Raw genomic sequence first — 13,481 nt, 5'->3', positions numbered from 1 at the left:
GGGTGCACTGGACGAGATCGGTCGCCGATCAGTGACCATCGACGGGCTATAAAACCTCGATCGATGGAGGCGCTTTTGATGCAGTTTCATTTTGGATTTCAAAGGGAGAACAATGCGGGTTCAGCGCAGTTTGGTTTTATTCCTACTTGGAGTGATCCTAGGCGAAAGTGTGACGTCCGGAGAGGATGGGGCAGAAAAGTCATGGGTTTCCCAGCTGAGGAAGCTGCGAAGTGACCTGCGTGACTGCTACCAATCTGATGTGTCCCAAAGTCTGTGGTCTTGCTTCCGCTCCAGGAGTCTGCACATCTTCGAGAACATCATGACGTCTCCGGAGATTTCCATATACGATGGAGTGCGTCTGGTTTCTGCAGCCGATAAGCCAGTCAATTCTTCGAGTGCCCAAGACGAGCGAAAGGATCTGAAGCACCTCACCTGGTTCGACCAGTTGGCAGTGAGTTTGGCCAAGGGCCTAACCACCCACACTTTGCAAGTGAATCTGGGGAAGCTGACAGAACGATACCTAAGTAGTGGTGGGTTTTGGATGGTTTGTAACTATTCTTCGATTCATTGACGAACCCTTTTCATAGAAACCTCCACCACCGATCCTGTGGGAAGTGCCAGGGTGAGACGACATCGCTACAATATGATCATCACCATGATGTTTGGTGTCACCGCTTTGGGAGCTATCTTGGTTCCCATGGGATTCCAGATGCTGTCGATTGTGAGCGGCAAAGCTCTTTTGCTGGCCAAGATGGCCCTGCTCTTGGCCTCCATCAACGGACTAAAGAGGGTATGTGAAGATCAAGTAGTCATGTTACTACTATTTTTACTTTGCTTTACTATTTTTCCTAACTTACAGGTAGCAAACAATGGATTACACTATGGACTATACCATGTGCCAGGGGAACATTTAGGAGGATACTACGACAGGGGGGATGTGAGCCACCCAAGGTACGTGCCCATTCCCGCAGTTTCTCCAACTCTGGAGGTGGGATTAAAATAGGGCAGCTTCGATTAAATCTAGGATGAACTTTTCAAATTGCAACTGCTTTTATCGCAGCGTTATACGAAATCCCATTTAAATGTGGAACAACATTAAGTTATGAGTTTTTTATCATTAAGAAAGCAATGTAACTCGGCCCATTCAGATAGCCCTCTCCAAATGTTAACATTATGCAATAGGCTTAAGTTTAAGAACCAGCTTGAAAGTGTCGTTACATCTCCATTGGATAAAAAAGAGCACATACGAAGTTCCGTTTAATTTAGCAGACAGAAGCACTTTTTAAGAATGTAAACACTGCCTTCGTCTAAGTTCATATAAATAAAAACGATTTTCAATTTAAACGAGCTTTTCCCCAAAGCTTTCCCTGCTGTTTGTGTTGGCAATGCCATAAGGAAACTCACCAGAAAAACTGAATGTGGCTAAAAACCAAACAGCGGCAAGTTTTTCAAACAAGTGCAATGAAAACATAAAGGAAATACTATTAAACTACAATTAGAGAAAATAGCAGCAAAGAAATGTTCCTGTCTAAATAAAAAATAATTGCAAGTCACTCATCAAAGGAAAAGTCCCCTGAAAACTGCCTGGAAAAGCAGGAACTGAACCAGGCGACTGGCTATAAAAGGAAACGCCGCGCTGATAAGGACCTACACTCGGTCGTCGTGCGGCAGCGTTGACGCATCGTCCTTGTTTTCGTCCTGAAACGGTTTCTTGGTTTTGTTCTCCCTGAAAAAACGGTTTCCCCGGCGCAGTTTCAAACCCGCATCAAGTATACGCAGCGAGTGCCCAGTAAGAATTTGCGTGCCACCGTCGCTAATTCCACGCTCTAATGAAGTTATTGGGTGCGTGATTCCCGCTCTAATCTCTGGTCAGACCCAAGGATCAAAGCAGGCGCTCCGGAACTCGAGGGTTAATTGAAAAGTCGCTTCAGACTCAGAAAGCTGAACTTAAATCTCCCCGAAGCGATTGGCTATTTCACTCCGAGGTTTCGAAAATCAAAAGGCGCGATGAAGTTGGTCGTGTATCTCTATTTGTCCATGATTGTGCTGGGCGTTCAGGTGAGTGTCCTCTGAAAGGATTGTAACGCAGAACTTTTTCATACAAGTGTGTCATATTAAGCTACAAAAGTGTTGATGAAGAGCATTTAGCAATAAACTCTGGCATCCCAGTATTGTCATTTGTTCTTTCTCTGCACACCAATAGGTGACAAAGTCACGCGTGTAATTCCGTGTAATTTGATGAACAAGTTGGGGCTAACTTTTGTTTCCATGTTCTTCTAACGACTTGATCTAATTTCGGCCGAGATTTTTAGCCTGATTGATTGATTCTAGCTGCGGCCTTATTGCCAAAGTTTTGGCAGCCTTTCAGTTTTGGCTTTAGCCAGAACTGATTACCTTCATTAGGCTCACGTTGCAGACTCGGCTAGTAATCAATTTATGAAAGTCCAAGCGGGTCAGCGGGTCAAAGTTTGCGCCCGGCCCAAATGAATATTTAATTCCATTTGGTAATGGCCCAATCGGGAAAAGTTCCCCGTGACATTTGGTTGCAGCCGAAACGGAAATAGAACTCGTGCTGACGAATCAGTTAATTATGATTGAGACTTTTCCCAAGATAGATAAGTCAGCAGCCGCCAAAATATCGAATCGAATCCGTCTTTTCATGAAAGGGGTTAAGTGAAATTGGAAAGGATGTCCATTAGTTTGGTTTTCTTCGAATAAGAAAGGAAATGCAAAGTGGCAATTTAAATTTATCAAAATACCACCACATGTTGTGTTTGCCTGCCAAAGAAGGAAACCATTTGGATATGAAAATATTCAAAGGTGTTGGCCGATTAGGGTTCCCTTTTTCTTTATACCTGGTTGCTGCCATCCATCACACGCAGGACCTGCGATCTGTTTGCTTAATGGCAGCATTGGGGGCCAAGTCAGGACGCCGGGAATCCACTTCAGTGGCCAAGGATGAATGTAAATTTCGCACCTGCCATTGAGCCGTGGGCGGTGGCAAAAACCAAACAGTCGCAGCCAGGCGAAGCCCAAATGGAAGGCGAGGGCTTCGAAGGTGTTGCAATGGAACTGCAACTGACTCACTTCTTGTGTGGTCACTCACTTCGGACATGGACGAGATTTTCCCGGGCGGGCTTCCTTCGCTGCTCCCTCTTTCCATCTTTCCGCCCACAAATCCACTTCCTGCTCGATTGCCAGGGAGTCCTGCACTTGATGTGCGCTTAATGTTGACACCGACGCTTTGCCACTTTACAGCCATTTAAACCAGGACATGACAGCCACACCCCTGCTGTCCCATTTCCGTCCGCATTTTCCTGTTTTCCCCCGCCTTGCCCGCCGTTAAGCTTCGTTTTTCACTCCTCGCAACATGTGAGTGCGACAACAATTAAACCATGAATGTTGACGGGTGCAGCAGAGGAGCGAGAGTTGCGGATGGGGAAAACATGGGAGATAAGCTTTAACCTTCAGAGGTGACCTCTAATTGCAGCTGCCACAAAAGCGGTGCTCAGGTGTATCAGAACTGGATATACAGCTTAATTTTCCTCAATTCCCTTACACTGAAAGAAGCTTCCTTAAAAAATTCAATATTACTTTTTGAGTGCTCTAATTGAATCTTTAACAAAGGGCAAGCTAACCTCATAACATATGCTCGTTGCAAGAACCCTGCTTAAGCACCCGAATATGGTTCTGGGATCCCTCAAATTTCCATAAATTGCCTTTGTCATGTAGCAGCAGCCGCGCGAAATTTATGCCGTCTATTCAATTCCGTTCTGGCAGAGCTCTTGCATAAATCTCGAATGCATATGTTCAATAAAAATCTTGGGGCAGAGGAAGCCGGAGCATTTAAGGCAGAACTAATTTCCGCCCTGGAAACACACATGTTTCCATCTTTAAATCGCATTGCAGCTTAGATACAAGCTCTACGACGAGTAGATGACGTCAAAACGTCGAGACCAAAATAACTTTTTGGCCGAATTGCATTTTACAGTTCATTTGCGGTTGCGCTAAATTAATTAAGTGATTAAAGTCAATCCAACTCCTCGTGCTCGTTCAACAGTGCGTATGCGTAATCGAATTCATTTGCGGCTTTCGCTGTTAATCCTCGGATTTTCACTCGACGACTATGAGCTTTGACAATCGGCTGGCTTAACTTTTAATCGGAAAGTTGGATGAGCAAATCAAGCGATTGTCGGATAGGATTATAATAATTTAAATTATTGTTATTTAAAAACAGATGAAGAGTGCCAAATTAGACTCGCTTTTGTTGGTGGAAGTTACTGTTCTCCTGGGACTACTTTTTCTTTATAAGACTTCCGTCCTCCACTCATTCCTTGGCCATCAATTTAACTTCATTGCGACTCGGCTGGCAATATTTCTTTAGCATCCGGCATTATGCGCATATTTGAGCCATCATCGCTCAGTTAGACGAATCCTTTCAGGACGATTCCCTGAGTGAAATTTACTCCGGCCATAAAGTCGTCTAAATATTTGATGGTCGGAGGACAGCCTGTTGCTCCGCTGGACGACGGCGAGTGCATCACTTATTCATGCCCAGGAAGATGCCAAGTCCTCCTCCGCATCCTCTTCTCAAAGCCGCCTCCTTTGAAGCTGTCTTATAACTTAGTCATTCCGCCACCTAAGATTCCCCCTCCAATTGCAACTGTTTGCGTTGGCTGAGGATTAACAACGGAACTCCTGCCGCGATGCCGAAAGTCAATATTTACCTGACCCCCAAAAAGGATTCGAATTTCGGCAGGTGCTTCCTTCCGGCGCCAAAAAACGCGCTTAGGTGTCGGCATCTTCTGGCAGCGAACTTTTAATCAAGTCACAAATATTTCTGGCAACTTAATTCGCGGCAGTGGCATGTGGAGACTTGATTCGCATATCCCTGGCTAATTAGCGGGTTTCTGGAGTGACGGGAACAAAGGATCCTGCCGCCTACGACGTCCTTGCGGGCAAATCCCTCTCTCATTCCTGTATCTCAAACAATGGGAACTGGGAGCTAGGAACCGCAAACAACCGTCTCATTAATCAATTCACGCGACCTCCGAGCAGCCAAAATATTTATGAATGAACCTTTTAAAATAGAACAGGAAAAAGCAGAAGCAACTAATTGAATATTCCGGTTTTCAAATGACAGCATTCTATAAATTATCTGGCTGAGAATGCGAGCCAAAATTACTCAAGAAGTTATAATGTATTCCAAATTCAGGAACCGTTCTGGTGGAAAATTGAACCTCATTCACTTTATTATTTGGCTTTAATTTACTTTACCACAATCAGGATTCAATAGCCAATAAGTGCAGAAATGCAAGTTCAATGGAGGCAAGGCAATAGCCGCTGACTAAAAAGGTTTTCTAAGAAGGATTGCCACAATGTCCACGGACTTTTCTATTTCTGATGCCCCCATCGCCCACAAACTTTTAGCCACTTTCAATGGCCCGACTCCTCGGATCTCCGTGGCAACTTTCGGATAGCAATCCAGGTCCCAATGGAACCTTTTGATGGAGCAGCTGGCGCATCGAGCGATTCGCTTCGTTTGACAAAAGGCGTCCAGCTTGATTTTCACCCCGCAAAATACAAAATCCGATGCCAGTATTGTGATTATGCAAATGAGGCAGCGCCAAGTGTGTTCAAAGGGATCATGTTTATTATTTATTTACTGCCTGTTGACAGTTTATCCATCCAGACTCTCTCGAATCCCCGAAGTTCAACTGAAGATTTGTGACGTCAGGGTGGCAGGCGTTTATTTTTTAAGGGTATCTTTGGAGACCGGGGACTGGGATTAAAGTTGCTCTGCCATAAACCGCCACTAATTGACAGTTCCATAACGCCGACGACTCGTTAAAGCCAAAGCTCGAGTGTTGCGCAAACAAATGTCCCGAAAGCCGAATAACGAGAGCCAAAACTTTTTGGCTTAACTCAATTATTTCAGCCCGCGGCCAATGCGTCACCATTTATCAATTTCCCCGCGGGATGGGCGCTATTTCAATTAACAGCAAAATCTGAAAAAAGTTGCCGCTAATCAATCATAAAAAAGCAAAAGGCAAAGCGCAAAAATTGGGTCGAAGGTTGAGTTGGCTTGGCTTTCTTCATAAAAAGTTTTAAGCTTGCCCCGATTTGTCATGCTTAAAATTCCCTGACCTCCCACGATTTGTATTCCTCCTTAGCCGAGCACGTCCTGGGCGTCATCTGCTCGATTCTTGTTTATTGGAGAATCGTGTGTGGTAGTTTAATTAAAACCGGCTATTGTCCTCCGTCGCGGATGACCTCTTGTCCCTCTGGCAATCCTCTGCAGTTGCATTGTGGGCCGAACCCTAAGTGCCGCATTAGCTGCCCCCCGCGACGATTTCTTTCTTTGGATACAACTAGAGAAGTCGGCGGACATTTGCGCAGAGGACTCCCCGCTGATCCTTCGGCCAGGACCGGGCTCATCTTGGCTTTCCCCTCGTCAGCTCTGGATGTCTGTCTTTGTACGCATTTGTGGAGCAGGATGATTTGCCGTTGGCCCAAGGGGACTTTTCCTCAGAACCTCACGTTAGAAAGTTTCATTTAAAATAGCTCTACTAACAGTTGGTAAAAAGTACATTGGTTCTTTGGAAAACAGAGCTACATTTGGTAACAAAATCTGAAAAATATCTTTAAGGGAAGGGAAATAATGACGTTAACCAAATATTTTTAAGAGTGCACCATCTTACTTTCGCTGTAACTTATGTTTCAGGCCTGGCCCAGTGTGAAGCGGTCCTTTGAGCTCTTCCCCAACCCCGCGGTGCCCCACAATGTGCACACGGTCTCAGGTAAGTTAAGGTTCTCATGTGCAGCGAGCGGGGAAACTTTTCAGTGAAGTGCCCTCGGCGGAGAATGGAAAATGCACTTTGGCGATGGCGGTAGCGACAAGTTTAAAGCGCTTTCTAAACCTTGTTTACCTGTCCCTCAAATTGATTTCTGCATAGGTTGTGAGCGCTTCTTGTAATATCTCGTCTGAGCCATGGAACCCGGGGCGTATGCGCAATTTGTACCATACAACCAAGCAACACGAATTTATTGCCCATTAAAATTCAAATCAAAGTGCACTACACGTTTCGTGTGTCCCCTCTTGACTGTTAAACTGACCCAAACTGCCCGAATGGAAAGGAAAGACTACAAACTTGTGGTCACTCGATGGCCAAGGAGCAGGAATATTGTGATTCCAACGAAAGCATACTTAATAAATTTCATGGATAGCCGGCCACTCGTGCCAACTTCAATTGACTTAATCCCTCAGCCACCCAACCACCCGGAATCCCCTCCCACTTTCCTTCTCCCGGGGGAAAGTCGTCAAAGCAACCGCATGTCAGGTCACAGAAACTGGAAAGTTGCATCAGGTGAAACATCAACAAATCTGTGGCTATGCCGATTTATAATTGCTTTTATTTATAGTCAGGACAACTTTTACTGAGGGGAAAGCGAGCGGGGGTTCGGGGAGTGGGTCAGCTTAATGACGTCACTCCCAGAAATAGAAATGGAAATAGAAATAGCACTTCGAAGGACAAATGGAAAATCCAGGGATTAAACAAAAGGAGCTCAGGTCGCATCGATAAATTGCAGTTATAGAAAAAGAGACAGTTCCATGAAATGGCTAGCTCCTAAATCTCTTTAAAAAGACAACCAAACACTCTGATCAAAAGAAGGTTTAAAGTAATTAAATTTCTCAAGGAATACTAAATTTAAATTTCACTTTTTGCGTCATTCTATCAAATGTATGCTTTGAAAGCCAAAGTAAAATGCTGAATTCTTTATGAGTACTCATTACCAACAAGCCACTCCGATTATGATTATTAAACCATAATGCCTAATCAATTATGAATAGAGCCGTTTTAATTGTCTGCCGCAATAAATAGAAATGTTAAAAGGCCAAAAAAGCCGCCACTTGAAAGCAATTAGCGAGTGCCATAAACAAATTGGCGCCAAGTGACAGGAGTTGGTCCCCGGTGGCGGCTTTCCCCATCCTTTAAAGGACCCAATTCCCCCACAAGGGATCCACGTACATCCCACGAAGCCCACACGAGTACACTCCGAGTATGTGACATGCATGTCAAGAACGGGACAAAAACTAAGCCAAACAGTAGTTTAATTGTTTTTCGGCCTGGTTGGGAGATGCCCGAGAGCGAGAGGTCATAAAAATCACCCACATGGCCGACGAGTGGGTGACCGGCTAATAATGCTGGCCATAAATCAGCCAACGATGGCCGGCATTAAGTGGATGCGCATGATAAATTAATTGTTGCCCAGGAGCCAAGTTGGAAACAATCAGGGGGATTTCAATTGGCTTCCCTAATCCCTCCACTTCTCCTGCAGCGCGTGGAAATTTGCCAAGACAAATTGGTTTCGGATTCGGTTGTGGATTCGGATTGGGGCCGCAGTTAGTGCTCCAGGGCATCGAGTGCATTTGCTACATACGGAGAAATTTATCTATGCTACAATACTCCTTGCTCTGTAGCTTTTGTTCCACAAGTTTGTATACCCTTCCTCGCAGCAAGAATGTTTTCATCAGCAAAAGGGGTTAAGGGATTGTTTAGCCTTCGAGAACTTCACTTGACACCTTTTCCCCCAGTGCAAAGCCATTAAGTCCCACCCTCGTGCCTTTCGTCCTTCCCCAGATTGCATGCATGTGGCCTCCGAGGCAGGTGACTACATCTTCAAGAAGCTCAACCCCCTCAGTTCGGCACTCAATCGGGAGGCAGCTCTGCTCGAATTGGAAGCGGCAGCCGCCGCAGGAGTGGGAGTTGGAGTGGGAGTGGGAGTGGGCGAAGGAACAGGAGCAGGAACTGGAACAGGAGCAGATGTCCAGGAACTGCAGCCCGAGGTCTGTGGGCTTTATGTGATTGGGGAGCCAGACACGATTGTGGAGATTACAATGAAACACTACGACGCGAACTGCGAGACCGGAGCCCTAATGGCGGTAAGTGCTCCAGTGGGTCGCTAAATTATGCTCAAGTGTATTCCGCATAGTTTGTTGATGGCTGGGAGCTGAATGGCGAGTACTTTCCGGGCATAAAAGATCACCATCGCCCGCTGGAGGAGCGTGTTTACGAGTTCTGCAACAACTACAGGCAGTGGTGGGTGGAGATTAAATCGATGTCCCCTTTATTGCTAATCCTTTAACCCTTCAGGCCCCGAGTGAGCAACAAGAAGTTCTTCCGCTCCAGCCAGAATGCCGCCCTGCTCCAGTACCGCATTCCTGCTCGCGGCTCCTTTGTGGCCAACGTGCGATTCCACAAGATCTCGCAACGTGAGTATTAATCCTCTAATAAATATAGGAGATATTAAAAGGGATATTAACTGCTCTTTTTTAGCCTGCAATGTTTTGGTCCAGGACACGGCTGCCATGTACAAGATGACCAACTTTGGCCAGGCTCGCAACTGTACCATCTCGGCGCTCTTTCCGGCCGTGGTCTCCTTGGCCAGCTTGCGGATTGGCGGCAAGAGCGTGAGGGCCCAGTCGAAAGTCAACTACGATGTGGGTACAAACCTTACCTATTTTTTCTTCCAATTAAATTTCATTCCCTATGCAGTGCCAAATGCCCAGCGACCGATTGGAGATCGGAGGCTCCTCTGGACTCGATTCCATCGGAATGGAGCACGCCAGTGCCGTCTGCGGATCCTCCAGCGAACTGGGTCCCGAGCAGGCGATCTTCTGCGGGGTGAGCACCGTGAGGCTGGTGTCCTCGGGCCGGTTCCAGAACCAGGCGGCCATCGTCCTGCGGAAGGCCGAGGACCAGGACCTCGACATCGCCACGCTCATCTGTGCGCTCTAAGCGGCGAGCGGACCTCTGTCCAAAGTGTATATGTTTGTAAAAAAAATAACGAAACGAGAATCCAGAGCAGCGGACGACTCCTCCCCGGACTCCATTGTAGTGCTTAACTTACTCTTAACTTATCCAGCTAATTCGCAAAGTATTCGCTACCCGAGAGGCATCTTAGGTAATATATATATACATGTATATCGAACATTCTGAGTGTTGACTACAAGAATCGAGTGTGTTTATTGTTTCGTTTATATTTATCTCCAGGGGTTCGGGTCTTTCCTTAGTTGTTTTATGACCCGTTTTACGGGTGCGATTATCGCCATTTATAATGTGGCTATATTATAGACTGGGGGTATTGATAAGTCTTATAGAATAAGTTTAGATGCAGTTAGAATCGCCAAAAGGGAGGCCAAACTGATGGCAGTGAGCCCGGAAGCTCCTCCTCCATCGTTATCATCGGTAATTTCCTCATTTTCCAGCTGGAAAAATTGAATATAGCTGATTAAAGGTAAGTTTAGTAGGATATTTTAATAATAACTTACACTTTCAGCCAGAATGGCCTGCAGTTCCTTGCAGCGAGTGCGCTCCTGGTAATTACTGGTGGCGAGCCTGCAGATTGTCTTACTCAGGCAGGTGTCATCGCATCCCTCCGCCAACTTGGGATCGGAGTTGGTGAACTTATTCCTCCAGAACTTCCTCAGCAAGGCCGGCTTCTCAGCCATTTCCACCAGCAAGCGATCGATTCCCGCGGGACTGGTGTCCTCGGTGAACTCCTTGGTGAACTGGTACTCCAGCTCCCACTTTGGCTGCTCATCGGGCTTCAGGTTCGCCTCCGTCAGGTTGAACTTGTAGGTGTGGTGCTCCAGGACCTGCCAGTTCTCGGGACTCAGCTCGTACAGCCGGTAGTTGGGGTTCGTGTTCGAGTAGGGGGTCAGGCTGCCGCCGTTCCAGTTGACCACCGTGGCATGACCCTCCTCGGAGTAGTGCAGATTCATCTCGTCCTTGTGGGTGTGACCGCTGAACACTCCGGTTATGATGCCGTTGAAGCGGGTCAACACCCTGTTGTACTCCTTGGCCCAACTGCTCCAGCAGTCGCCGTCGCCAGCGGGGATGTGAGTCAGGATGTGAACCGATTCACCCGCCTCCTCGGCGGACAACAAAGTGTCGTGGAACCACTGCAGTTGCTCCTGGATCAAGGTGGCGTTGTAGAACAACCACCAGTTGTACAGGTAGCAGTCCATGCTGTTCAGCGCCACAATCCTGTGTCCTTGGCTCGGCGAAACAGTGTAGTATCCTCCCCGCAGGACGGTGGTCTCCGCCTCCGCTGGCAACCACTTGGACCACAGACTCCACACGTGCTTGTAGAGCCAGTCACTCTTCAGGTCGGCTGGCACCTCATCATTGCCGAAACTAAAACAATTAGGGAAATTTACAGAAAAGAAAGAAAGCTCATATGAGTTACTGAGTGATAGACTTCCCTAATAAATAAATGCATTGATAGTCTACTTAAAAGCAATTAAATCATTAGTGCCCACCAATCGTTTAAAAGCCGATCACCATAAAGTTAAGAAGATTAAAATAGTTAGTAGTAGCACTGAAGGTGGTACCTTCAGTCAAAGTGGTGGTAAATATTTACTGCTGGGGACCATATCACGTTTTATTGCTTTGCTGTGGGGGAGCTATTGTGGGAAAATGTTACAATAAACTTTATCGGGGCGGAAAATACAGAAGTTCCCAAACGGTATTTTACGAGATCTATATTTGGCTATTTTAAAATGCATGGTAAACTTAATCTCGCTGGGAAATCCAGAAGCACTCAAACTTTAAACATTTTATGGGGTTCGGAATGTCACTAACAATTCGGTAAAAAGGACTCAATACAGAGGGGTTATTTTATATGACCTTTATATTTTTTGTTAGTGGGTCAGAAACAAACAGACGTTCTCCTTAAAGCAAAATAACTACGAATTACCCAAAAACTACTTTCTGCCCCAATTCAGCGCAATTTCAAACACGTTTCTTTGAACTCTCTCCTTCTGGGTCATTAGCTTAATAATATTGAGTGACTGCAAATTACGGGTACTCACACATTCGCCGGATGGGGTTCGTGGTTTCCGAGGCAGGGGTAGATGGGCGTGTTCGGGAAGTACTCTGCCAGCAGTCCGTCGATTTCGGTCAGCATGTCCATGTTTCCCTGCCTGGTGGTGGACCAGACGTTGTGCGGCGGAACATCCCCCGTGTGGTAGATCCACTCGATCTTGTGGTTCTCCTTGATGTGATTGAGGGCGCTCAGGATGAGGTGGATGGGGGCGTCGCAGTCGCGGTAGTCCGACCAGTAACCAGCCGCCGCCGAGGAATCGGATCCCGCGTCTAAGGGATTCCGGCAGCACATGGGCTCATCGCAGTCTGCATTGCTGCCAACGACGTATCCCGGGTCGTAGTGGATATCGGTGAGCTGCAGAATCAGGATGTCCTCGGAGCTCTTGGCGGGCAGTTTCGAGTTGGACTCCGTGGGCAGGTCCCCCTGGATGGTCAGGGTGAGGTTGTACTCGTCCTGCTTCACCTGGCAGATGGCAATGGGCAGCATGCTGCAGAAGGACTGCGAGCTGGCCACGGTTTCGTTCAGGATGAAGTCGAAGATGGGCCAGTTGAGGTCGAACAATCCGGTGCACACCTCCTGGGTGCTAATGGCAAAGTAGTCGCAGAGACCCAGCAGCAGCTTCTTGGCCTCCTCGTCCCTCTGCGGACCACTCAGTTCTCCCTCGGTGAAAGTTCGGGCAAACACATTTATGGTTGACCTGCACAGGGTGCACACGAAGAACTGATCGGTGGACGCCAGCTCGGCCATGGACTCCGTGAAGATGGCCTTCTTGCTGTGGCTGTTCCGCATGTCCTGGCCCAGTTGCTTCAGGCGCTCAGTCTCGATGCCAGTCCGGTGGTACTTCAGGTACTCGCGGCTTATCTCCTCCGCCATGCTGGCTGCAAAAGGCAATCACGGATGTCAGAAATGAATGTACTCGAAGCTGTCAGCCGAAGGTAATCTCTTGTACACTTCCAATTGAGACTCGGTGACTATCTCACTGCGTGATCCAACCCATTCATATATTTTTAAGTTCACAGTGAATCAATATTAATCTCTTAACACTTTCACCCACCTGAGACGATAGCTGTGGCACGTTGTTCCTTGGTGAGATTATCGGGGGCATTGGGCAGGCTGAAGGCCCCGCACCCGACGAGCAGGATGGCGATCCCCAGAAGAGTTGTGCTCCAGATCAACTTCATGGCGAAACTGAGTCCAGGATGGAACCGAGCCCCTACTTATAGCCCCATATAACCGCTATCGGCTTATCCGCTTATCAGATGCGGTGATATTGGCCAAATAAAATGCCACCGGTCATCAGCCCATACTAATTGCAGTACGGGGACAGATTTCTTACCTGCTAATCGGCAAGGAGTAGCTGTAGCTATGATCCCTATAACAACAGCGGATTCTAAACAGTGTCCAATAAACAATATTTTTTCCACAATATCTTAAGGACTTTAGTTTAACCATGAACTCTATCAAACTTTGAATAAGAATTGAACAATCATTATTAAATCTGCAATGATTAAATAAAAAACTGAATTTATTTCTGGAATCGGTAAATCCCTTAACCATTTTTGGGAACATAATACGGAGTACATAATTTG

At 46.8% G+C, this 13,481-nt stretch overlaps 3 protein-coding genes across 4 annotated transcripts; 2 read left to right on the top strand and 1 right to left on the bottom strand.

The window, feature by feature from the left end:
• Nucleotides 1-112: 112 nt before the first annotated feature.
• On the top strand, nucleotides 113-1,003 carry LOC108099313. The gene is made up of 3 exons (XM_017202707.1): nucleotides 113-530; nucleotides 588-790; nucleotides 860-1,003. The coding sequence occupies exons 1-3, from the start codon at nucleotides 113-115 to the stop codon at nucleotides 1,001-1,003; spliced, it is 765 nt and encodes a 254-aa protein (XP_017058196.1).
• Nucleotides 1,004-1,671: 668 nt separating this feature from the next.
• On the top strand, nucleotides 1,672-10,017 carry LOC108099605 (corticotropin-releasing factor-binding protein). Of its 2 annotated transcripts, XM_017203224.2 has the most exons (8): nucleotides 1,672-1,789; nucleotides 1,874-2,058; nucleotides 6,725-6,800; nucleotides 8,643-8,944; nucleotides 8,995-9,101; nucleotides 9,156-9,274; nucleotides 9,339-9,502; nucleotides 9,558-10,017. In XM_017203224.2, the coding sequence occupies exons 2-8, from the start codon at nucleotides 2,008-2,010 to the stop codon at nucleotides 9,798-9,800; spliced, it is 1,062 nt and encodes a 353-aa protein (XP_017058713.1). In that variant the 5' UTR covers nucleotides 1,672-1,789; nucleotides 1,874-2,007; the 3' UTR covers nucleotides 9,801-10,017. The 2 variants fall into 2 exon arrangements, with proteins under 2 accessions (XP_017058713.1, XP_017058714.1); XM_017203225.2 differs by having other exon boundaries at nucleotides 1,672-2,058; nucleotides 8,995-9,098.
• Nucleotides 9,996-13,073, bottom strand: LOC108099604 (sphingomyelin phosphodiesterase). Its single transcript, XM_017203223.1, has 4 exons — nucleotides 12,947-13,073; nucleotides 11,879-12,770; nucleotides 10,334-11,201; nucleotides 9,996-10,270 (listed from the first exon to the last, which is right to left on the bottom strand). The coding sequence occupies exons 1-4, from the start codon at nucleotides 13,071-13,073 to the stop codon at nucleotides 10,157-10,159; spliced, it is 2,001 nt and encodes a 666-aa protein (XP_017058712.1). The 3' UTR covers nucleotides 9,996-10,156.
• Nucleotides 13,074-13,481: the final 408 nt, after the last annotated feature.

The sequence above is a fragment of the Drosophila ficusphila genome, unplaced genomic scaffold (assembly GCF_018152265.1).
Source record: "Drosophila ficusphila isolate 14025-0441.05 unplaced genomic scaffold, ASM1815226v1 contig_791, whole genome shotgun sequence".
Taxonomy (NCBI): Eukaryota; Metazoa; Arthropoda; class Insecta; order Diptera; family Drosophilidae; genus Drosophila; species Drosophila ficusphila.
This window is presented reverse-complemented; position numbering and strand designations above follow the sequence as displayed.